Source organism: Monodon monoceros, unplaced genomic scaffold (genome assembly GCF_005190385.1).
Source record: "Monodon monoceros isolate NGI ecotype Baffin Bay Population unplaced genomic scaffold, NGI_Narwhal_1 Super_Scaffold_15, whole genome shotgun sequence".
In the NCBI taxonomy this organism is placed as follows: Eukaryota; Metazoa; Chordata; class Mammalia; order Artiodactyla; family Monodontidae; genus Monodon; species Monodon monoceros.
The window spans coordinates 70,394,007-70,418,653 of NW_021703771.1; the positions used below are offsets into that span (position 1 = coordinate 70,394,007).

The 24,647-nt window shown below is 34.6% G+C and overlaps 1 protein-coding gene across 1 annotated transcript in view; it reads left to right on the forward strand.

Moving 5' to 3' along the window:
• The window catches only part of ADGB (androglobin), a 176,251-nt gene that overhangs the window by 134,712 nt on the left and 16,892 nt on the right, over positions 1-24,647 (forward strand). The window contains exons 27-29 of the mRNA XM_029223879.1: positions 5,397-5,581; positions 14,744-14,940; positions 17,022-17,133. Of these exons, the coding sequence (XP_029079712.1) occupies positions 5,397-5,581; positions 14,744-14,940; positions 17,022-17,133 (494 nt within the window). The remainder of the gene's footprint in view (positions 1-5,396; positions 5,582-14,743; positions 14,941-17,021; positions 17,134-24,647) is intronic.

Sequence of the window (24,647 nt, forward strand, 5' to 3'; positions counted from 1 at the left end):
CTGAGAATGTGACATATCAAATTTTATCTGGTTAATTTCACATCCATCTCCATGAGAATTAACATTTATTAGAGGCAGGAACCATGTCTTATCAATACAGGACGTATTGATATATGCCTGACACGTAGTTGGCCTTCATTAAATGTTGTTAAATGTTCATTAAATGAATTGTTAGAATACTTGTCTTCTCTTTTCATATATTTTTTCTATGCAGAAAGTTTGGCAAATATGTTATTAAGGAAATAAAAATCACACATAATCAAACAACCTAGAAACTATCATTGTTAGTATTCTATTGTATTTTCTTAGAATGTTTTTTCTAGTCACAGTTTAACATTATTAAAATCATAACATAATTAAAGTTTTATAATCTGACTTTTTACTTAACATTATAGTGTTAACATTTCCCAATGCCGTTAAGATATTTTGTGAACTCTTTTTCATGATTATCTAATAATTATTCATATGAATATACAAGTTTTTTGGTTATTGGTTATTCCCTGTTGTTACAAATTTCCTTTTCTACTTTTTCTACAGTATTAATAGAGATATGATGGGCATATTTTATTGTAAATATTAAAGAAAATTTGATTATTGTCTAAAGATTTATTGTTTTAAGGAGATTAAATATTTTAAAGAAGCCATACATATTGGTAAATTGGTTTTCAAAAGTTAAAACCCAAGTCTTTCTGACAGTATAGGCACAAATAATAATTCATTGTATTCTGGCTGATTTTTCTCTATAATTAATATTTATTTGTTCCTTAAAACCTTTTTCCCTTTAACAAACATGCTCACATTTTTTGCAAAGAAAGATAATCAACAACAAAACTAAATTACAGAACAATATATACAGTATATCCCAAGTATATTTTCTTTTTTTTTCCTTTTTAATATCTTTATTGGAGTATAATTGCTTTACAATGGTGTGTTAGTTTCTGCTTTATAACCAAGTGAATCAGTTATATATATATGTTCCCATATCTCTTCCCTCTTGCGTCTCCCTCCCTCCCACACTCCTTATGCCACCCCTCTAGGTGGTCACAAAGCACTGAGCCGACCTCCCTGTGCTATGCGGCTGCTTCCCACTAGCTATCTATTTTACGTTTGGTAGTGTATATATGTCCATTCCATTCTCTCACTTTGTCACAGCTTACCCTTCCCCCTCCCCGTGTCCTCAAGTCCATTCTCTAGTAGGTCTGTCTTTATTCCCGTCTTGCCCCTAGGTTCTTCATGACATTTTTTTTTTCTTAGATTCCATATATATGTGTTAGTATACGGTATATGTTTTTTTCTTTCTGACTTACTTCACTCTGCATGACAGACTCTAGGTCCATCTACCGCACTACAAATAACTCAATTTCGTTTCTTTTTATGGCTGAGTAATATTCCATTGTATATATGTGCCACATCTTCTTTATCCACTCATCTATTGATGGACACTTAGGTGGCTTCCATGTCATGGCTATTGTAAATAGAGCTGCAATGAACATTTTGGTACGTGACTCTTTGAATTATGGTTTTCTCAGGGTATATGCCCAGTAGTGGGATTGCTGGGTCATATGGTAGTTCTATTTTTAGTTTTTTAAGGAAACTCCATACTGTTCTCCATAGTGGCTGTATCAATTTACATTCCCACTAACAGTACAAGAGGGTTCCCTTTTCTTCACACCCTCTCCAGCATTTATTGTTTCTAGATTTTTTGATGATGGCCATTCTGAGCGGTGTGAGATGATATCTCATTGTAGTTTTCATTTGCATTTCTCTAGTTATTAGTGATGTTGAGCATTCTTTCATGTGTTTGTTGGCAATCTGTATATCTTCTTTGGAGAAGTGTCTATTGAGGTCTTCTGCCCATTTTTGGATTGGGTTGTTTTTTTTGATATTGAGCTGCATGAGCTGCTTGTAAATTTTGGAGATTAATCCTTTGTCAGTTGCTTCGTTTGCAAATATTTTCTCCCATTCTGAGGGTTGTCTTTTGGCCTTGTTTATGGTTTCCTTTGCTGTGCAAAAGCTTTGAAGTTTCATTAGGTCCCATTTGTTTATTTTTGTTTTTATTTCCATTTCTCTAGGAGGTGGGTCAGAAAGGATCTTGCTGTGATTTATGTCATAGAGTGTTCTGCCTATGTTTTCCTCTAAGAGTGTGATAGTGTCTGGCCTTACATTTAGGTCTTTAATCCATTTTGAGCTTATCTTTGTGTATGGTGTTCCAAGTATATTTTCTTATGTTTATAGTTGTTTATATATTTTATATACAGGTAAAATTTTAGAGAAAATACTAAACAAAAGCACATAAACTGAGGGCAATAAAAGGGTTGAAGAATTCTCTTTTTAATCTATCTGCTTCTTGTAATATATTTGCATACTGCCTATTAGAAGAAAGCAAAAAAAAAAAAAGGAGAGAAGGAAGGAAATGTGCCAGTAACTGAAAATAACAATTGTGATAAAGTATTTTAACTACTATGATAGGAAACCATTGTATCACACAGCAGGGCCACTATTAGACTCAGTGATATTGAACCCAATACCTAAATTAGTCATAGCAGCTGGTCCTAAATCTGTCAGGATGAGTTGAGAGGAAGGTGAGGAGAGAACTGCTTGACTAGCACATGTAAAAATTCAGAAATTAGAGAGAATATGACCTTTTCAGTATGATCTTTGTTTTGTTTGCAAAATGGGGTTCTAGGGTGCTATAGCAAGAAGTAAGATCCAGAGGTTGGCAGGGCCCTTTCCTGAAGGGCCTCAAGGCAAGAAGAGATTCAGATTTAACCGTAGAGGCACTGAGATGCTTTGGAGGGTTTTAAGAAAAATGGCATTAATAGACTGTGTTAAAACATTATGTCTGCAACGTATGAATTGAAAAAGTACTCTAAATATAATTTCTAAGAACAGAAAAAATGTTAGAACCTTATTGTTATGAAATTATATGTAATCATAAAAGGTACAAAACATGAAACAAAAAGGAAAAAAAGCTCACTCGGCAGACTGCAGTGTGTTGTATGGATGAAGAGAAACATAACTGGAGACAGGGAAACCAGCCACGTAGAAGTTGCAGAATAACCCAGGTGTGTGATCATGGCAAGTGAAATAAGTCAGTGTATTTGTTTGCTTAGGCTGCCATAACAAAGGCCCACAAACTGGCAAAGTAGGTGGCTTACACAAGAGAAATCCTGACTCTACAAGTCTGAGATCAAAGTACCAGCTGGACTGATTCCTACTGAGGGCTGAGAGGGAGAAGATGCTCCATGCTTTCTGCTAGCTTCTAGGGGGTTCTGGTCATTGGCATTCTTTGACTCGTAGATTTATTACCCTGGTCTTTCTGTTCCTCTTCACGCACCATTCTCCTTGTGTCTCTCTGTCTCCAAACTTCCCCTTTTCATAAGGACCTCATTTTAACTTGATTATCTCTGGGAGATAATATCTCTAAGAATGGTGACATTGTGAGGGGCTGGGGGTTAGGACTCCAGTATGTTTTTGAGGGGGACACAATTTAACCCATAACAGGCAGTGACAATGAATCTAGAGGAACGAGAAAGGATTTTAAGGTACCAAGGAAGTAAAATTGAGAGCGTTGGTTGATTGGGGTTTGACTTGGGGAACTGTTGGACAGTAAGTGTCATTTACTTAGTTAGAGGTTACAGGAAGAGAACCCCATTGGCTGGTTGGGCAACAGAAAAACAATACTTTTTTTCTTTTTCTAAAATTTTTTTTGGCTGCACTGAGCCTTCCTTTCTGCGTGCGGGCTTTCTCTATTTGCGGTGAGCGGGGGCTACTCTTCGTTGCAGTGTGCGGGCTTCTCATTGAGGTGGCTTCTCTTGTTGCAGAGCACAGGCTCTAGGCACACAGGCTTCAGTAGTTGCAGCACGTAAGCTCAGTAGTTGCAGCAAGAGGACCCTAGAGTGCGCAGGCTTCAGTAGTTGTGGCTCACGGGCTCTAGAGTGCAGGCTCAGTAGTTGTGGTGCACGGGCTTAGCTGCTCTGTGGCATGTGGGATCTTCCCGGACCAGGAATCGAACCCGTGTCCCCTGCATTGGCAGGCGGATTCTTAACCACTGTGCCACCAAGGAAGTCCTAAGTCATTTTTAGGTGTTAAACATGGTAGACCAGTGAAATGTCCAAGGGATACTCCATAGGGGAGTCGGGCTGGAGACACAGATTTGGAACTCATTATTCTGTTTCTGCCCATGGAAGTGCCCAGGAAAGTTTGTACAAAGAGAGTCAGATCCAGGACAGAATATTAAGATTCTCTGATATGTATGGGAATGTCAGTGTGAGAGAAGTCTAAAAGTAGCACCCCTGAAATAGGAGGTACAAAAGTTATTATGCTCATGGAGAAAAGTTTTTGAAGAAAGAGAAAATGAGGGTTGATTCGACTTTGTCAGATTCTCCTAACAGTTCAGGAAGATGAGAACTGAGGTTTCTATAGGGTGGTGACAAGGTGCTTGACACCATGGCAAGAGCAAGTTTAGCACCTTGGTTGGGGGCAGAGTGGAGCGCTGTGAGCTAGTGGGAGGTGATGAGCCGAGGACAGTGGAAGTTGACAGCTCTCCTTAGATTGTTAGCTGGGGAATAAAATAGAGCCGAGACTGGTCAACAGGGTTGATTGAAGTTTTTTTTTTTTTCTGTTTGTTTTTTTTGTTTTGATCTGTCTTTCAGTGGGTGAGAACTGCACAGGTACAAAAGCCAATATCAAGGAGAAATAGTGGGGAAATTTAAGATAAGGAAGAGAGAAGATAGAAAAGCAAGTTTCTAGAGAAATTGAAAGTTTATAGGGTCCTGAACATTTGCAAAGATTCACCTAAAGTAGGAAAGAACCTCAACAAAACAAGAAACCTCTTAGACTGCATTAAGGAAGGAGTTGGGAAGGAATTAGACTGCACATTTCCAGTCTTTTTTGTAAGAGGTTCCCAACCAGCTTGGTTAAAGGGTGGGAGCACAAGCGACAGGTACTACTTCTGACTTCTCTGTATTTTTGTGAAAGAAAATACTGTTAACAGTATTTAACAAACACTGTTAACAGTGAGGTTTTGAAAGCTACTGCCAGTTGTGCTTTTTGTCCCACTAGAGAGGAGGGCGTAATGGAAAGGTTTGATGTGGCAGTAGTTTGCAGTCTATCACGTTTTATAAGTGAGTGCTTATTATATCTAAATAAAAAGTTACATTTTCTGTTTGGGATATGATGATAATAAACATCCTATATTTAACTTCATTTTATCACAGCATACTGGGATCTTTTGCCAAAGTCTATAATAGCACTAATATTTCCAGGATTTTAACTGACTTTATAAAGTGGTTTTACTTGTAGATTATCATATCAGCAAATGATACAGTTTCTTTTAGCTATCTGAAGGAAAGACCAGCATACTTGTTTATAAAAGTGAACGTTTTTCTTTATAGGTATTCAGTTAAAGTTGCATTACCACATCCTGTTACAATACAGGTACGCACGTCCAAACCAGATGCATTCATCAAGCTACAGATCCTAGAAAATGAAGAAGTTATCGTGAGCTCCACTGGGAAGGGCCAAGTTATCATTCCAGCAATTAACCTCTTGGGGAATGAGAAAGCCTTGAGCTCCCAGTGTAAGTGTGGCTTTTAGAATTGGTTATTTAGATTCATAAACAGATATTTATGTTTATGTAACTGATTTTCTAAATGTTTTAAGATAAAATAGCAAGTAAACATTTAATTGCTAAAATTTGATATCATAATGGGAAATATTTTTTTAAAACTATTGCTTTTGTGTGCCAAATTAGTCTCTGAAGATCAACAGATTTGTTATAACTGTACTTTAAAAATTACCTGAACCTTCTTAGACTTCTGAATAAGAAATAGATTTTTATTACTTTTAAAACTTTTTTTTACTTTTATTCCCAATGCATTATTTTTAGAAAATATTCTACTTATTAAAATTAACAGAAACTTTGAAGTTATTACTTGCAATGTAATAGTCACAGGAGCTTTTTTTTTTTTAATTGGGGTATAATTGCTTTACAATGATGTGTTCGTTTCTGCTTTATAACAAAGTGAATCAGTTATACATATACATATGTTCCCATATCTCTTCCCTCTTGGGTCTCCCTCGCTCCCACCCTCCCTATCCCACCCCTCCAGGCGGTCAAAAAGCACCGAGCTGATCTCCCTGTGCTATGCGGCTGCTATCTACCTTACGTTTGGTAGTGTATATATGTCCAGGCTTCTCTCTTGCTTTGTCACAGCTCACCCTTCCCGCCCCCCCATATCCTCAAGTCCATTCTCTAGTAGGTCTGTGTCCTTAGTCCTGTCTTACCCCTAGGTTCTTCATGAACCTTTTTTTTTCTTAAATTCCATATATATGTGTTAGCATACGGTATTTGTCTTTCTCTTTCTGACTTATTTCACTCTGTATGACAGACTCTAGGTCTATCCACCTCATTACAAATAGCTCAATTTCGTTTCTTTTTATGGCTGAGTAATATTCTATTGTATATATGTGCCACATCTTCTTTATCCATTCATCCGATGATGGGCACTTAGGTTGTTTCCATCTCTGGGCTATTGTAAATAGAGCTGCAACGAACATTTTGGTACATGACTCTTTTTGAATTATGGTTTTCTCAGGGTATATGCCCAGTAGTGGGATTGCTGGGTCATATGGTAGTTCTATTTGTAGTTTTTTAAGGAAACTCCATACTGTTCTCCATAGTGGCTGTACCAATTCACATTCCCACCAGCAGTGCAAGAGTGTTCCCTTTTCTCCACACCCTCTCCAGCATTTATTGTTTCTAGATTTCTTGATGATGGCCATTCTGAGTGGTGTGAGATGATATCTCATTGTAGTTTTGATTTGCATTTCTCTAATGATTAATGATGTTGAGCATTCTTTCATGTGTTTGTTGGCAGTCTGTATATCTTTGGAGAAATGTCTATTTAGGTCTTCTGCCCATTTTTGGATTGGGTTGTTTGTTTTTTTGTTATTGAGCTGCATGAGCTGCTTGTAAATTTTGGAAATTAATCCGTTGTCAGTTGCTTCATTTGCAAATATTTTCTCCCATTCTGAGGGCTGTTTTTTGGTCTTATTTATGGTTTCCTTTGCTGTGCAAAAGCTTTGAAGTTTCATTAGGTCTCATTTTTAAATTTTTGTTTTTATTTCCATTTCTCTAGGAGGTGGGTCAAAAAGGATCTTGCTGTGATTTATGTCATAGACTGTTCTGCCTAAATTTTCCTCTAAGAGTTTGATAATTTCTGGCCTTACATTTAGGTCTTTAATCCATTTTGAGCTTATTTTTGTGTATGGTGTTAGGGAGTGATCCAATCTCATACTTTTACATGTACCTGTCCAGTTTTCCCAGCACCACTTATTGAAGAGGCTGTCCTTTCTCCACTGTACATTCCTGCCTCCTTTATCAAAAATAAGGTGACCATATGTACATGGGTTTATCTCTGTGCTTTCTATCCTGTTCCATTGATCTATCTTTCTGTTTTTGTGCCAGTACCATACTCTCTTGATTACTGTAGCTTTGTAGTATACTCTGAAGTCAGGGAGCCGGATTCCTCCAGCTCCATTTTTCGTTCTCAAAATTGCTTTGGCTATTCGGGGTCTTTCGTGTTTCCATACAAATTGTGAAATTTTTAATTTTAGTTCTGTGAAAAATGCCAGTGGTAGTTTGATAGGGATTGCACTGAATCTGTAGATTGCTTTGGGTAGTAGAGTCATTTTCACAATGTTGATTCTTCCAATCCAAGAACATGGTATATCTCTCCTTCTATTTGTATCATCTTTAATTTTTCATCAGTGTCTTATAATTTTCTGCATACAGGTCTTTTGTCTCCTTAGATAGGTTTATACCTAGATATTTTATTTTTTTTGTTGCAATGGTAAATGGGAGTGTTTTCTTGATTTCACTTTCAGATTTTTCATCATTAGTGTATAGGAATGCCAGAGATTTCTGTGTATTAATTTTGTATCCTGCTACTTTACCAAATACATTGATTAGCTCTAGTAGTTTTCTGGTAGCATCTTTTGGATTCTCTATGTATAGTATCATGTCATCTGCAAACAGTGACAGCTTTACTTCTTCTTTTCCAATTTGGATTCCTTTTATTTCCTTTTCTTCTCTGATAGCTGTGGCTAAAACTTCCAATACTATGTTGAATAAGAGTGGTGAGAGTGGGCAACCCTGTCTTCTTCCTGATCTTAGTGGAAATGCTTTCAGTTTTTCACCATTGAGGATGATGTTGGCTGTGGGTTTGTCATATATGGCCTTTATTATGTTGAGGAAAGTTCCCTCTATGCCTACTTTCTGCAGGGCTTTTATCATAAATGGGTGTTGAATTTTGTCAAAAGCTTTCTCTGCATCTATTGAGATGATCATATGGTTTTTCTCCTTCAATTTGTTAATATGGTGTATCACGTTGATTGATTTGAGTATACTGAAGAATCCTTGCATTCCTGGAATAAACCCCACTTGATCATGGTGTATGATCCTTTTATTGTGCTGTTGGATTCTGTTTGCTAGTATTTTGTTGAGGATTTTTGCATCTATGTTCATCAGTGATGTTGGCCTGTAGTTTTCTTTCTTTGTGACATCCTTGTCTGGTTTTGATATCAAGGTGATGGTGGCCTCGTAGAATGAATTTGGGAGTGTTCCTCCCTCTGCTATATTTTGGAAGAGTTTGAGAAGGATAGGTGTTAGCTCTTCTCCAAATGTTTGATGGAATTCGCCTGCGAAGCCATCTGTTTCTGGGCTTTTGTTTGTTGGAAGATTTTTAATCACAGTTTCAATTTCAATGCTTGTGATTGGTCTGTTCATATTTCCTATTTCTTCCTGATTCAGTCTTGGCAGGTTGTGCATTTCAAAGAATTTGTCCATTTCTTCCAGGTTGTCCATTTTATTGGCATAGAGTTGCTTGTAGTAATCTCTCACGATCTTTTGTATTTCTGCAGTGTCAGTTGTTACTTCTCCTTTTTCATTTCTAATTCTATTGATTTGAGTCTTCTCCCTTTTTTTCTTGATGTGTCTGGCTACACAGGAGCTTTAATAAACTAATTATTTCTGAAATAATGGACAACAGTGATACTCTGAGATATATTCAGTTTTTTGTTTTTTGTTTTTGTGGTACGTGGGCCTCTCACTATTGTGGCCTCTCCCGTTGCGGAGCACAGGCTCCAGACACGCAGGCTCAGTGGCCATGGCTCACGGGCCCAGCCGCTCTGCAGCATGTGGGATCTTCCCTGACCAGGGCATGAACCCGTGTCCCCTGCATCGGCAGGTGGACTCTCAACCACTGTGCCACCAGGGAAGCCCCTCCATTTACATTTATTTTGATAAATATGCTTTTTCTGAATTCTGTCATCATGTTTTGTTTTAAAATTGATTATGTCTTCTAGCTGACCTTTACCTAACTGTTTGGTGGCCAGTACTCTTCCTGATCTCTCATTTTTCCCAATAGTGTTTATGCTGATTATCTCAAGTATATAAGCAAATTACTAAAAAGAACTTTTTATCTATTTTCTGTCTAATATTGATACTTTTCCTTTTTTTCCTTTCTAAAATAAATGCAAACAAGGCAGGGCTCTTTTTCTCCTCTCTTATTGACCCTGGAAACAGTGTTTGAGTTGTCATTGCAGCCCAAGGATATTCCTTTTCAATATGAATAAGAATTTGGAGGAGCGGAGAATTGAGAAGACACCACACTGTGATGACACAATTGGGGCACAAACATGGTGATTTAGACACAGGGAGGTGGGAAATACCCTATATTATGTTAGTAAGTCTGAGCTTCGGCAAAATGGGAAATTCAGCAGTTCTTTTGTTTTTGGTTTTTTAAAAATATTTATTTATTTGTCTGCACCAGGTCTTAGTTGCAGCGTGCGGGATCTTTAGCTGCGGGATGCGGGATCATTTTAGTTGCCACATGCGGGATCTAATTCCCTGACCAGGGATCAAACCCAGGCCCCCTGCATTGGGAGTGCAGAGTCCTACCCACCGGATCACCAGAGAAGTTGGGTCATGTCTCCTTTTTCCCCCTCGTTTTCCTTTCATCCCTGAAAATCTTCTAGATCATTTTCAGTACTAGTTCATATTACTACTTTGCGGCTTTTCATTCAATCTGCCTGCACCATTTATATATTTTTATTCAGATAATAAAAAATAATATTTATATATATTTTTCTTCAGGTATGTTAAGACCATTAGAGTACTGTTATGTTTTGCTAGTCCAAATGCAGGGATACATTTTACTTTACTTTACTTTATGCAGGGATACACTTTAGCAAGCACTAATGTGCAACTCTCCTCTTCTGTTTATGGCCTGTTTTTTTCTTTTAAATAAATAGTTACCTCCAGCATTACTCTCCAGATCTTTTCATTTATATTCGTAGAGGAAACACTGTTTACAGTTGATCACATAGCTTATCCTTATTTCACTGCAAAAGTTACCATTAACAAGAGAATTATACATAAACATTTAAAACAGTGTTACGAATTTATTTCTGGCAAAGAAAGTGACAGCAAAATGGAGTAGAAAGATAATGGGAACATAATTCAGAAATTGTCCCCAAATTAGAGTCACTATCCAAGATTGTTATTCTTTTACAAGATATTTCTATTTTCATATTTGTATTTCTAGATGAACTTTAATACAATTTTTAAAAATTTCCCCTCAAACCAAAAAAAATCATTTCCTTCTGATTGCCTTGAATATATAGATTAAATTAGTTTAAGGAAAACTGACAACTTCATAGTATTGAATTTGTATGCAAGTAAATTTCTTTCCATTTATTCCTGACTTTTGTTGTGTTTCACAGAAAAGACTGAAAAATTTCTCCATAGACTTTGATAGAGTCGTAATTGTGAATTAGATATTTTCTTTATTTAGATTTCAGACAGGATATTATTTTTAAAGGGATGCTATTTATGTTTATGAATTACACAAGCAGACACAAATTTCTTTTTCTTTCTAAACAGTTTTCAGATGCTTTTCTTGGAAACACATCCACTTAAGAATTTTTTACTACATGTATTTCTGGGGTACCCCACCAAAAGTACATGCAAAAAAATGTGTGTGTGTATTATATTTGTAGTGCAACAGGACATGACAGACTACAGTATATATTCTGTAAGCAAACATTGTATGGTACTAAAGAAGAAATAAATTCCATTGCAAAGATGTTGAAGGCTTTGAAGTGAGCTAGTAACAAAATCTTAAATAAGAGCCTCTTTAGGTTTTGTACTATCTCATGGGAATTTTAAAGAATGTCTACATATCTTATATAATTTTCAGGCATAATATCTTATACCAGTACTCATTCTGTAGAATTAATACAAAATTTCTAATTTCCCACAAAATTTGCAATCTAAGCAATTGAGGGTTTGAGGAAGTACTATGGATTAAATAATAGTAAAATGTTTTATTTCATTTATTTCAATATTTTATTTTCATTTATTTCTCAAATTTGTTGATGATATAATTAATATAACCAGTCTCCTACTGATAGTGATTTGTGATCATTCTAATCATTAGTTTATATAAACAGTGCTGAATTTAAAAAAAAATCTGAGTATATAATTTTCTGAACATGTATATGCATATATTAGATAAATGCTTAGAACTATAGGGTCATTGGGTACATGCAGTAGTGATTTAGGTAGATTTTGTCAAATTGCCCTCCATTGAGTTTGTGTACATTTACCTTATTTTATCCATACTCCCCTGAATGACAGTAAGGTATCATATTTCTTGGTTTTTCATATTTCTTCATTCCAATTTTAATGCTAAAAAGATTTATTTATATTTCACTTATCATTAATGAGGTTTAAGCATATTTTTATATATCTTATATATCCTCCTTTAATATTTCCTTGTTTGAAAAATTTGAGTATTTTGCTCATTTTCTATTGGAATTAGTTGTTTTTCTCCTAATTTACATGTAGATTATCGTATATTAAGAAATTTTTTTTCCTTTTTTATATTTGTTTCCAATATTTTTGATAACAAGTGGGTTATGAATGAATAACTAAATGTCTGAAGGAAGTAATGAAGGGATTCACAAGGATAGGGACTTTGTCATTCATTGTTAATTTTTTATTGGAGGGTAATTTACATATAGCAGGAAGTGCAAATCTAAGTTGATGAGGTTTGATAAGTGCAATGTACCAGTATGCCTCATACTCTTAACAAGATATAGAACATTTCTATTTCCCAGAAAAAAATCCCTCAATCTATTTCCATTCAATTTCCCAATCCCCAAAGAGGCAACCACTGTTCACATTTCCATAACAATAAACTAGTTTTGTCTCTTCTAGAACTTCATGAAATTGGAAAACTGTGAATACTCTTTTGGCACTGGTATCTTTTGCTCAGCATAATGTTTTTAAGATACTTCCATGTTGTTGCTACTCCATTCCTTTTTATATTGCTGAGTATTAGTCCATTGTATGGATAGACCACACAGTTTATTGCTTTAGGTTTTAACTGGGATTGTGTTAAACTTGGGGAACATTGGCATCTTAACAAAATGGAGTTTTCTGGTCCATGAACACAGTATATCTTTAATTTCTCTCAACGATGTTTTAAACCTTCAATGTACAGATTTTACAGATAGTTTATTAAATCTATACCTAAGTATTTTATTTCTATAGGAGCTCCATTTAGGACTAAGAATACACATAAATTTGATCATTTGATAGCTATATTCATTTACTAGGGCTGCCGTAGCAATTTACCACACACTGGGTGGCTTGAAACAACAAAAATGTATTCTCTCACAGTTCTGGAAGGCAGAAGTCCAAAATCAAGGTGTTATCAGAGCCATATCTCCATCAAAGCCTCTATGAGAGAATCCTTCCTTGCCTCTTCTAACCATTGTTGGCTCCTGGCATTTCTTGACTTGTGAGAGCATATCTGTGCCAATGTCTGCCCCTGTCTTCACATGACTTTCATTCTGTGTATCTGTGTCTTCTCCTTTTCTCTTTTAAGGATGCTCATCATAGGATTTAGGGTCCTCTTTAATCCAGGTTGATCTCATGGTGGAATCCTTACCTTAATTATAGCTGCAAACACCCTTTTGTCAAATGAGGTTACATACTGAGGTTCTAGGTGGACATGTCTTTGGGGGGGGGGGTCACTATTCCACCCACTACAGTATTGTACCATGGGTCACTTAGCCTCTGTTCAGTTTTTTTTTCTTTATTCTTTGTTTCCATTTAGATCATCTCTATTGCTTATTTTCAAGTTTACTAATCTTTTCTTCTAAATTTGACAATGTTTAAGTCTATCCAGGAATGTCTCATTTCAGTTATAGTCAGCTCTAGAATTTCTTTTTATTTTTTATATAGTTCATTTCTCTGTTAATATTCACCATTTGTTCTTTCATTATGTCAACCTTTTCCCTTAAATCCTTAAACACATTTTTAATCACTATTTTAAAGTCCTTGTTTGCTAAGTCCAACATCTGTGTCAGCTCTAAGGGTATTTCTATTGACTTTTTTCTATTGGTTACATTGTGCACTGTCCATTGTATTTGCTACATTACCAAGACTCTAGATTATGCTGTCTTCATCAAAAGAGTGTTGAATTTTGTTCTGGCAGACAGTTTACTGACAGTTTAGCTTAATCCTATCAAAACTTTGTTCTAAGCTTTCTTAAGTCAGGTCTAGAGTTTCCATTACTCCAGGGCTAGGGTAGCTCTAAAGAACAGCCTTTCTTGAGTTTCAGCTGAATGCTCTGTGTTTTCATTAAATTTTCTTCATTTTGGCAGAACTCCAATGTCTCTCAACTCAACACTGCAACCTTCAGAATCTCCATTAAGCTCACAATCTTCCAGTAATGTCTACCAGGCATCGTTAGGTATTTGTACAAACGAAGTTTAAAATTCAGCTAAAGACTCAAGTAGACCCCTATGCATATTTGTGCGTTCCTTTGCTGCTCAGATGCCTGCTTTCTGGTACCCTGCCTCACAAATTCTAATTGTCTCAGGAGCCTCAAATTCCAATCTTTGCTTCCTAAATCTGACAACACAGCTGTTCAGTGTTTGAACTCTATTTCCCTGTGCCATGGGTGAGAAGATCTTCACGGGCAGAAATGTGGGAAAGTGGAGAAATCATCTTGAATATTGCCCTTCTCTCAAGGATCACAGTCCTGGGCTGTCTATTGTCCTCCGGCTTAAAGCAGTTGTTTTATGCATTTTGTCCAAATTTATCATTTTTGTGGTATAAAAATAAATCCAATGACCATTATTCTGTCATGGTTGGAATCCGAATTTCCCTGTGTGCTTCACTTATGTTTCCTCAATACATGTTTGATGAATTAATTAACATCCAGCACATATCTATTTGTATCCCTTCCAATGGTATTTATATTATCTGTTAATTAAGAAATAATGACTGTAAAAATTAAAAATTACAGTAACATACACACACATAGTATTAAACGCTGAAGAAGTCAAAGTGTGTGGTATTAGTTTATTGTCATTCGAGCGGCACAGAATGAATGAGAAATTGTTGAATTGTTGTATAATCTTTTATCAATCAGTGGTGGCTCAGAATATGCATTGCTCTATGCAAGTCATATACCATTGCACTAAGTTTCTTTAAGACCAGAATATTTCCAAGAAGCCAGTGATGTTGGTTTTTATCTCATTAAAACAAAACAAATTGACCTGTCCCTTTGAGTGTTCTATAAGGATATAACTAAATAACACAGTCAGTAATAACTATGCATTCCACATATCTTAACTTAATCCTAATATTTCTCATATTCAGCTAGCAAGCAAATTCTTCCAACTCATGCTTCATTCAAGAAAGAGCAAGAATTTTACGTTAAGAAGAAATCTGCCCCAGGAGGTCATAAATCCTATAAAAGACCTGGAAGTGCAATAGTAGACACTGGTCAGCCTATTTTGGATGAGGAAACTATCTCTGTACCCACTACAGAAGAAAATGCTAGCACACCACAGCAGGTAATTTACATTTAAAAGAATTATTTAATGGTACTGCTCATAAAAATTTAACATAAATTGCAACAATTATTTTCCTAAAACTTGTTCATGTATAATACTTTTTATATGTAGTGCCACTAGTGTATAACCAGAATTGAAGAATTATTGAAAATTTTCTCTGTGCCAAGATTTTAAAATATGTGATAAATTTAATTTTTACACTAACCCTATAATGTAGATGTTATTATCTTACATTATATATGAGTTAGTGGTTATGAGACTTTGAAAAAGGTCATATATTAAGAAAAACATATTTGCATGTGCCTTAAATTGAAGAAATAAAGGACAATGCATATAATTTAAGGCAGCAAAAGAAAACATGATTTATCCATTGAAAACCAAGAAAATAAATTAACTAATTAAAAGAAATAAAAACAAAATGCCAAAAATAAATCCTAATATGGCAGTAATTAAAATAAATGCAAAAGGATTATTAATCAATTAGAAGGATAAAATTTTAACATTAGATAAAAAATAAGATCCAACTGTAAGTAGTCTAAAGGTGACACTTTTAAACAAAATAGCACAGAAAGTTTAAACTTCAACCAAAAGAGAGCTGTGATGATATTTTAATATCTCAATACATAGGATTCACGGGGGATATTATACAAAAATAAAAGGAAAAATAAAGCAGTATGGCCATAACTGACATATAGGCATCTCACTGCCTAGACTCAATAAATAAAAAGCAAAACTATTAGAGCTGTAGAGAAAAATAAGTTAACAATTGAGTTGAATATTTTAACACATATCTTTCAGAAACAAGTAGATCAAGCTGAAAAACAATATATTTGATCATTAGGATATGAAGTATTAAGTAGAAGCTTAATCTTTTAGATATCTATATAGAACACTCCACCTAATAAAAGAGAATATACTTTTTCATAGAGCACACAGGAAGCCTCAATAAAAACCAAACTATACTGTGTAAATGTTATCTGAACATAATGCAATAGTAATTAGTAATTAACTGCTTAAAATCCCATAAATGTGAAAACACAGTGAAATATACTAAATAATTCTTTAGTTTAAAAAAATCATTAAAAAAGAAACTATTAAATACAAAGGACTCCATAAAAATAAAAAACTACAAATCAAAATTTGTAAGCCACATCTAAAGTAGCATTCAGTGGAATGTTGACTTTCAAATTAATTCGTCAGAAAGTATGAATGATTAAACAAATGAACTAAGCTATTAAAACAAAAAGTTAGAAAAAGAGTAAAAGAATAACTCAAAAATAAGAAAGAGTTTTAATAAAAATGAGAGTAGAAATTAATGAAATGGGGAATAAAATTTAGGAAAATTAATAAAACCTATGCTTTCTTAAGATTAATAAAGTAAACATGCTTCTTGTAAGACTAATCAAGTAAGAAAAAAAGAAAGAAAATATAAATAAATCAAATACAGAACAAAAAATTAGGATAGAGGTATAAATGCAAACAACAGGTTTTAAAAACATTTTAAGTATTATATACAACTCTATACTAGCAATTTAAAACTGACAAAAATTGTTTCAAATGTAAAATTCCTGGAGTTGGGGGAGGAATGGCATACCTGCTCCACTAAAAAAAAGAAAATATAAAATAATAAGAATAAATAAGAATAATAAAACTGAAATGATAATCAAAGTCTTACCTTTCCAAAAAGCTATAGGCCTAACTGCTCTACAGGATAGATCTAACAGACTTTTGAGGAGTAAATTGTTCTAGAAAACAGAAAAAAAAAATACAAACCTTCCAGTCCTTTTTAAGAGATTAATGTAATTCTGATTCCAAAACTGATAAGTAGCAAAAGTAAAATAAGTAAATTTCATTTATAAACATGAATGCAAAAGTTATAAATACTAGAATATATGATGGTAAGTATTTGTGGGGTTGTGAGGATAAACTTTTATACACTGTGGTATTATAGAATTTTGGAGAACATCTGACAGTATCTAATTAAAGTATTATTATATGATCCAGAAAATATGCATTTATTATGTGCCTAAAATCCTATGTTTATTTTTATTGTTAATTGTTTATTGCATTTTATTTCCTAGGTATACAAGTATATTATACAGTGTTTGGTGTTGTATAACAGTTGGCCTCTCACTGAAAGTCAACAGATGTTTGTTCAAGCACTAAAAGACTTAGAGAAAAATGATAACAAAGGTATGTCACCCTAAATGTTATTCATGTGTTTTACATCTTCTAGAAATATTTAACAATAAATTTATCATGTAATTATTAAAACCTTATTGCTTACAATTTGTACTTTAATCCAGTGGCATTTCCTGTTCTGTTAATCGATTACATGTTTCAAAATCTTGCTGTTTGGTTTATAAAAACCAAAAATATATGATTGTTTAGGCCTAGTTTAAACAAAGTTTGTCCAGTTAGTAAAAATTACTAGATGATTATCTAACAAAGGTACAGGAAACTTTTCTAGTTATAAAATTATGTTTGTCCCAAGTTTTGGGGAAAGTATAACTTTAAAGATAAGTTTTTAAAAATATTTAAAAGAAGGGGAATCTCCTACTGAAAGAAGATTCAGGTTTATTTTTTAAAATGTAAACTACTCTTAATATTCCTGAGAAGGAAATGATAGTTTGATGCTTTAGACTAAAAAAAAAAATCTGAAATCGCCTCTACTCCTAAGCACTATATCACATTATGCAGTATAATAATTAAATCTGAAGGAATGAGTATTTTCAATGTATATTCTTTTCAAATTTTAAGCAAGACTGCCTAATCATAAAAATTAACATATGTACATTATTTTTAAAATAAAGCTATACAATACAAAAGAGCATACTACAACACCAAAAGCTGGTGAGGATACAGAGCAACAGGAATTCTCATACATTGATAGCGGGAATACAAAATGGTACAGCCAAGTTGGAAGACAAGTTTCAAGGTTTCTTTTCTTTTAATTAATTTTTATTGGAGTATAGTTGATTTACAATGTTGTGTTAGTTTCTGCTGTACAGCAAAGTGAATGTTATACATATACATATATCCACTCTTTTTTAGATTCTATTCCCATATAGGTCATTACAGAGTTTTGAGTAGAGTTCCCTGTGCTATCCAGTAGGTAGGTCCTTGTTGATGATCTATTTTATCTATACTAGTGTGTATATGTTAATCCCCAACCCCCAATTTACCCACCCCCACCCCCTTTCCCCTTTGGTAACCATAAGTTTGTTTTCTATATCTGTGACTCTATTTCTGTTTTGCAAATAGGTTCATTTGTATCATTTTTTTAGATTCCACATGTAAGCAATATCATATGATATTTGTCTTTGTCTGACTTACTTCACTCAGTATGACAATATCTAGGTCCATCCATGTCACTGCCAAATGGCATTATTTCATTCTTTTTTATGGTTGAGTAATATTCCATTGTATATATGTGCCACATCTTCTTTAACCATTCATCTGTCGATGGACATTTAAGCTGCTTCCATAACCTGGCTATTGTAAATAGTGCTGCAGTGAACAATGAGGTGCATGGTTTCTTATGAAACTAAAAATGCATTTACTGTTGTGAAATAAAATTCACATTGTGTGGCATGACAAGAAAAATGTGAACATAAAAAATGTTCTCTGCCCTTTGGTCTCCTCTCTCCCCTCTACTGTGCATTGTGCATCTGCATTATACATCTACCAAACCTCCCCCATCAGCAGAAATACCTGCTCAACCATAAAAAGCAACATTCTCCTGGCATCAACAAGACAACTCCTAAAGGATAACATTCCTTCTTGATCTTGTAAGGGGACAAGATGACGCTTAGATCTGGATTGTGTAAACTGTCAATAATTCATCATTTAATGTACAGCCCTCTGTCTCAAAAACCTTATATAACTATGCCTTGACTTCTAATGGGTGGAACAGTTTTCAGAGCTTTCTGAAATGCTATTCCTGGGTTATAATCCTCAATTTGACTCGAAAATCTTTTCCATTTCTTTCTTAGATCGACTAATTAATTTTTCATTGACACTATGTAACCAGTAACTGTGCTCTGTAGTATTTACACAAAAGAGTTGAAAACTGAATTCTGGTTTAAGATGGTGACATAGGATGCTCCTGAGTTTACCTCCTCCCATAGAAACAGATACACAGCTGATTACCTCCTACACATCAAGCAAATGGAAAAACTCACACCAAAACGTATCGTAAAGGTTGAGATATACTCTCGCCATAAACCCCACACCCAGCATAGTGACATACAATTGGAAGGGAACTCACAACACCCAAAGCAAAGGGTTTGGACTGAACGTCTAGTGCTCCAGCTATTAAAATTTCCACGTGAGTGACTGGCACCCAAAACACCTAGCTCTAAAGGCCAATGGGGTTTTGTCCACCAAGACCCATAAGACTATAGCAAATAGTTCTTAGCAGGCTTCCAAGGATGCTCTGGCCTCCAGGGCTCAGTGCAGAGACAGCAGACAGAACTGCCCATCTCCTAGTCTTTCCCTGAAAGGTCTATTTGCATACTTTAAAAGCTACTGCCTGAAGGTCTGGCTTCTGATCCAATATATTTTTCTAATGTTTGTACTACCCACAGCCATGTGTACATTCAATGTCGTCTCTATCAAAATTACAGTGGCATTTTTCACAGAAAAAGTAAAATCCTAAAATTTGTATATAACTACAAACTAGAAGAAAACATAGGGGATAAAATCCTTGACATCAGTCTTAACGATGATTTTTTGGTATCGATAGCAAAAGTATAAGCAACAAAAGCAAAAATAAACAAGTAGGACTACATCAAACTAAAAAGCTTCTGCACAGCAAAGGAAACCATCAATAAAATTAAAAGCAAGTTATGGAATGGGAGAAAATATTTGCAAACCATATATCTGATAAAAGGTTAATATATAAAGAATTCATACAATTCAATATCAAAAAAAGAAACAATCCAATTAAAAAATGGGCAGAGGACCTGAATAGACATTTTTCCAAGGAATACATACGGATGGCCAACAGACACACAAAAAGATGCTCAACATCACTAAACATTAGGGAAATGTAATTCAGAACCACAATGAGATTTTACCTCACATTTGTTAGGATGGCTATTATCAAAAAGATAAGAGGTAGCAGGTACTGGCGAGAATATGGAGAATGGGGAACACTTTGTACACTGTTAGTAGAAATGTATATTGGTGCAGCCATTATGGATGGAGGATGAAGTTTCCTCAAAAAATTAAAACTATAACTGCCGTATTATCTAGCAAATCCACTTCTGGGTATATATCCTAAGGAAATGAAAACATTATCTCCAAGAGATATCTGCACCTACATGTTCATTGCAGCATTATTTACAATAGCAAGACATGCAAACAGCCCAAGTGTCCATTGATTGATGAATGGGTAAAGAAATTGTGGTAGGTATGCACAATGGAATATTATTCAGCCATAAAAAGAAGAAAAACCTGTCTTTCGCAACAACATGAATGAAGCTCGAGGACATTACGATAAGAGAAAGTAAGTCAGACAGAGAAGACAAATGCTGTATGATCTCACTTACATGTGGGATCTGAAATAATGGAACTCATAGAAACATTGAACAGATTGGTGGCTGCCAGAGAGGTGGCTGCGGGACATAGAAAATGAGTAAAAGTGCTCAAAAGGCACAAACTTCCAGTTACACGATAAATAAGTCCTGGGAATGTAATGCACGTTTCTCAAGTTCAAACTGTCCGACACAGGTGGATTTTCAGTAACGGAACACGGTAGTATAATTTATGAACTAGAGTAATGTAAAATGTAGATCTTGATTATGGTACAAAATTAATAATATGAATTAAGTTTTTAAAAGGAAGTTAACATTAAATGGAGAAATACAGTAGAGTGGCTAACTACTGTACATTCCACTACCTGAAACTGGGTTATCACCTGCAAAATTAGAATAACCCCTATATTATATAATAACTCCTCTATTTCAAAGTTGTTTGGAAGATTCAAGATAATATATATAAAGTTCCTAGAACCTAGTAGCACTTCAAAAAACGGCTCTATCATTATTGTGTATTCCAACTAGAAAATAAGTCTTTAGGAATAATTATATGTCTTCTTTTTTGACATCACATTTGACAAGTTTATGTGTGAAATGATCAGCTGCTAAAATTAAATGACACCTTGTGTCACCTAGTACATTTTTTGCTGAAAGTAGAAAAGAAATTCAGGATTGAATTGTATTTAAAATGAACCAGGAAAATTATCTATTTGAAAGAATATGTTTCAATCTTTTTGAAAGTTAAGTGGCTTTTGAATTCAGAATAATCCTTCTCTAATTTCATGTTTATAAATGTGTTTTTTTAGTTAGCCAATTTGTTTAAATTAAAACATATCAATATGCCCACTTCCACTTGTCAATTATATTTACAACTCATAACCTACAAACTTTAACCTTAAGAGTGTGATATATTTTAGAGAAATTAAGTTATTAATGTCTTAAAATTATTCACTTAGCTTGCTTTTCAATTATAAATATATCAAACAGAAATTGGTGAAGTGTTTTTTTCATTTGTACATTGATGACCCAATTTAAAATTTTATGTAGATTAAATGGAAATGTTGCCCTATTTACTGATTTAAACTCAATGTTTAATTTATATGAGAAATAAAATATATAATTTTTTTTAATATATAATTTAATTTTTTTCAAAAGTTTACATCTTTATAACTCATGATAAAATATAAGGCCTGAAATATGGCTATGTACAACCTAGGCTATTTCTATTATAAAATTTTAGGAAGTTTGGCCTCTGGTTAACATGAAGCAACAGTGCCACCTTTAGTATATTTCAATACTTAAGTTTTAGTAAAAATTGCTTACTTTCACTTAAGAAAATAGAAAATGGAGAATCTTGAGCAGGTAATACTTAGTGATATCATCTGCCTTTATACATAATTAGCGGTCTTGTTATTTTGAAGTCCTTTTGTTTATATTGCTGGCCTGCATACTTGAAGTTCTAATCTATTCGCATTAAACGTAAACTTTATCATTCTCAAAAGTGTTTGGTTTCAAGTCCCAGTGCTAACTTTATTAGCAGGATTATAACATTATTTCCTGAACTCTAATAAATATTATATTATTGCTTTTTCTTAGGCACAATACATGCATGGTGTATCCAGTTCAGAGTATTTGAAGAAACCAAGCATTGTAGATACTATATATATTTACTATATATATTTATATATTCATATATACATGGCGTTTCTGTTTATATTTACCAAGTGTGATTGTAGTTGGTAAATGTATACTTTGTTCTAAACAAGTTTTCTAGTTGAGAAATTATATTAATGTTCAAATCCCAACCACTTTTAGTTTCTGGATATATAAATCTAAGCACCGAATTTTAATCATAAAATCAAAATTATATTTCTGTAATTCTTCTAATTACATGACTATGCAAAGCGGGGTCACATTTTTCACAATTTTGACCTACTAGGATATTTATTCTTGCATCTTACTGACATATATGCTCCCAACACATACAGATTCCCTATAAAGCTTTATATATTAAACTTAGGCAATCTGATACTGAATACATACTATGAGTTCAGCCCTATACTAGGTGAAATTAGGAATTTAAAATGAAGTATGTAATGATATCCTCACCTTTGTTGAACTTGTAATTCCTGGAAGAAAAAGTTACCATATTGTAAGCCATTAAATAATATGGAAATTATTTTATTCTATATATTAATAATATAAAGAAAGAGGGTGGTATACACCTGCTGTGTGCCTCACACTCTAGTAAATGTTCACATATGTAAACTTGAATATTAGAATATGTTAATTTGAGTGGAATCAAATGTGCCTAAATGTATGACTCAAACACTAAGAATTATGGGTAGTGAGAAAAAGAAAGCACCAGAAACACCTAATGGAGCAGCTTGAGATTCCATTTCATCTGACATCTGTTAACATCTTAAAAACCTGGGGTGTATGATACTAGGTAAGATCCTATTTTAAATGTTTTTTATTGATTTTTTTTAAAGCCTGTGGCACAGTCTTAGGTTTCAAGTTTTATGAATACAGTAAACCTGCCAAAGTTAACCTACAGTGGCTGATCCAGGATTCACTTCTAAGTCATTTGATTATTTGACCAAAGGATTTTCCCTAGCACAACACTTCTCAGCAGGCTGGGATTGTTGGCAGAAAGGCAAGTTGCCCCCTTGTAAAATCACAGTGCTTACAGTCCACTTGTGGTTGTGCAGGATGCTCTGTCCCCACTTTGAAAGCAGCCAATAACTGGCACCAAGTGAAATAAGATCTGGATTCTTCGCAATTACTGTTTTACTTTGCTGATGGGGTGACTTACAAGACTCCGATTTTGAAAGGGACTGACATGTCCTTTGAACTGTTATTTGAATGCTGATTCAACTTATCATTTGGGAGAGTCTGAGTAAATTACATAAACTCTCTGAACCTACCCTGATGGGATTCTTTGAGAATTAAAAGAGAAAGAAACATCGTAGGGATTCAACAAATATCATTTGCTCTCCCAATACTTGGGTATTTGTTAGAAAAAATAATAGAACATAAAGCGAAATCCTTCATATTGGGAAAAGGTAATTATACCCTCCTAAATGTAAACCCGTGTTTCTCTAAGTGCAGTCCTTGGACCAGCAGCCTCAGAACTACCTGGGTACTTTTTAGAAAGCAAATTTGGGGGCTCCGTCTCATACCTTCCAAATCAGAAACTTTGGGGGGTGGGGTCCAGAAATCTGTTTCTTAACAAGCCCTTCAGGTGGTTCTGACACAGGCTAAAGTGTGAAAACCACTCTTGTAAAGGAACCTTCAGCTTCACTGAACTCTAACTCACTGGTATTCTTCCCTTCCGCCCATCCCCTTGCAATATTTGCTTCCAAGGAAAGGGAAAACTGTATACATTTCTTAAAGTAGTGTTTCTCTAAGTATGAATCAGAACCACCTGAGATAGTTTTTAAAGCTGTACATTCCTGGGCCCCATATCAAACTCTAAGGGGTTGGACTCTCTGGGGTTTGGGCTTCAAGACCTACATTTTCCAGACTCCCTAGTGATTCATACATTCATCAAATTTGTGAATTGCTGCTTCACAGTAAGCATAGCATAACTGGTAACAGAGTTGTCTGGCTGCACAAGATATAAAGAATGAATTCTTCTACTCCAGTTTTTATAAGGTACTATTATGTAGCACTGGCCACAGATAGATCTCTAAACTGTAGTTAACTCCTGATTTTGCTGGCATTGAGATCTCTGGGACCCGGATTTAAGTGAGGTGGTAGCTGTGGCCACTGAGACTGGTCGAAACCCAGTCACCTCATATTGGGCAAGATGAAGAGCTGGTACTGCACCATCTCTATATAGCAGAGACAGCATAAGGAGCCTCTGCAGGGAAGCGGTGCTGAAATACATGGGCTTCCATTTCTGTGCAAATGGTGTTTCTTCAACCTCAAAGTTTTTGGTTAACAAACGATATCAAAGAACCAAAGAGAAAATATGTCCTTTGCAGCCCCTCTACATTCTATCCTGGGTTTCTGATAAAAGGTGATTTTACTGTGTGGCTTCCTATAAAAATGTTTGTCTTCTTTTCTTTCTTTTTCTCTTGATTCAGTTTCTATGGCTCATCATTTCTACCCTTGTGCCTCATTCTTACTCTTAACCTTATTTTCATTCTGTGGTCTCAT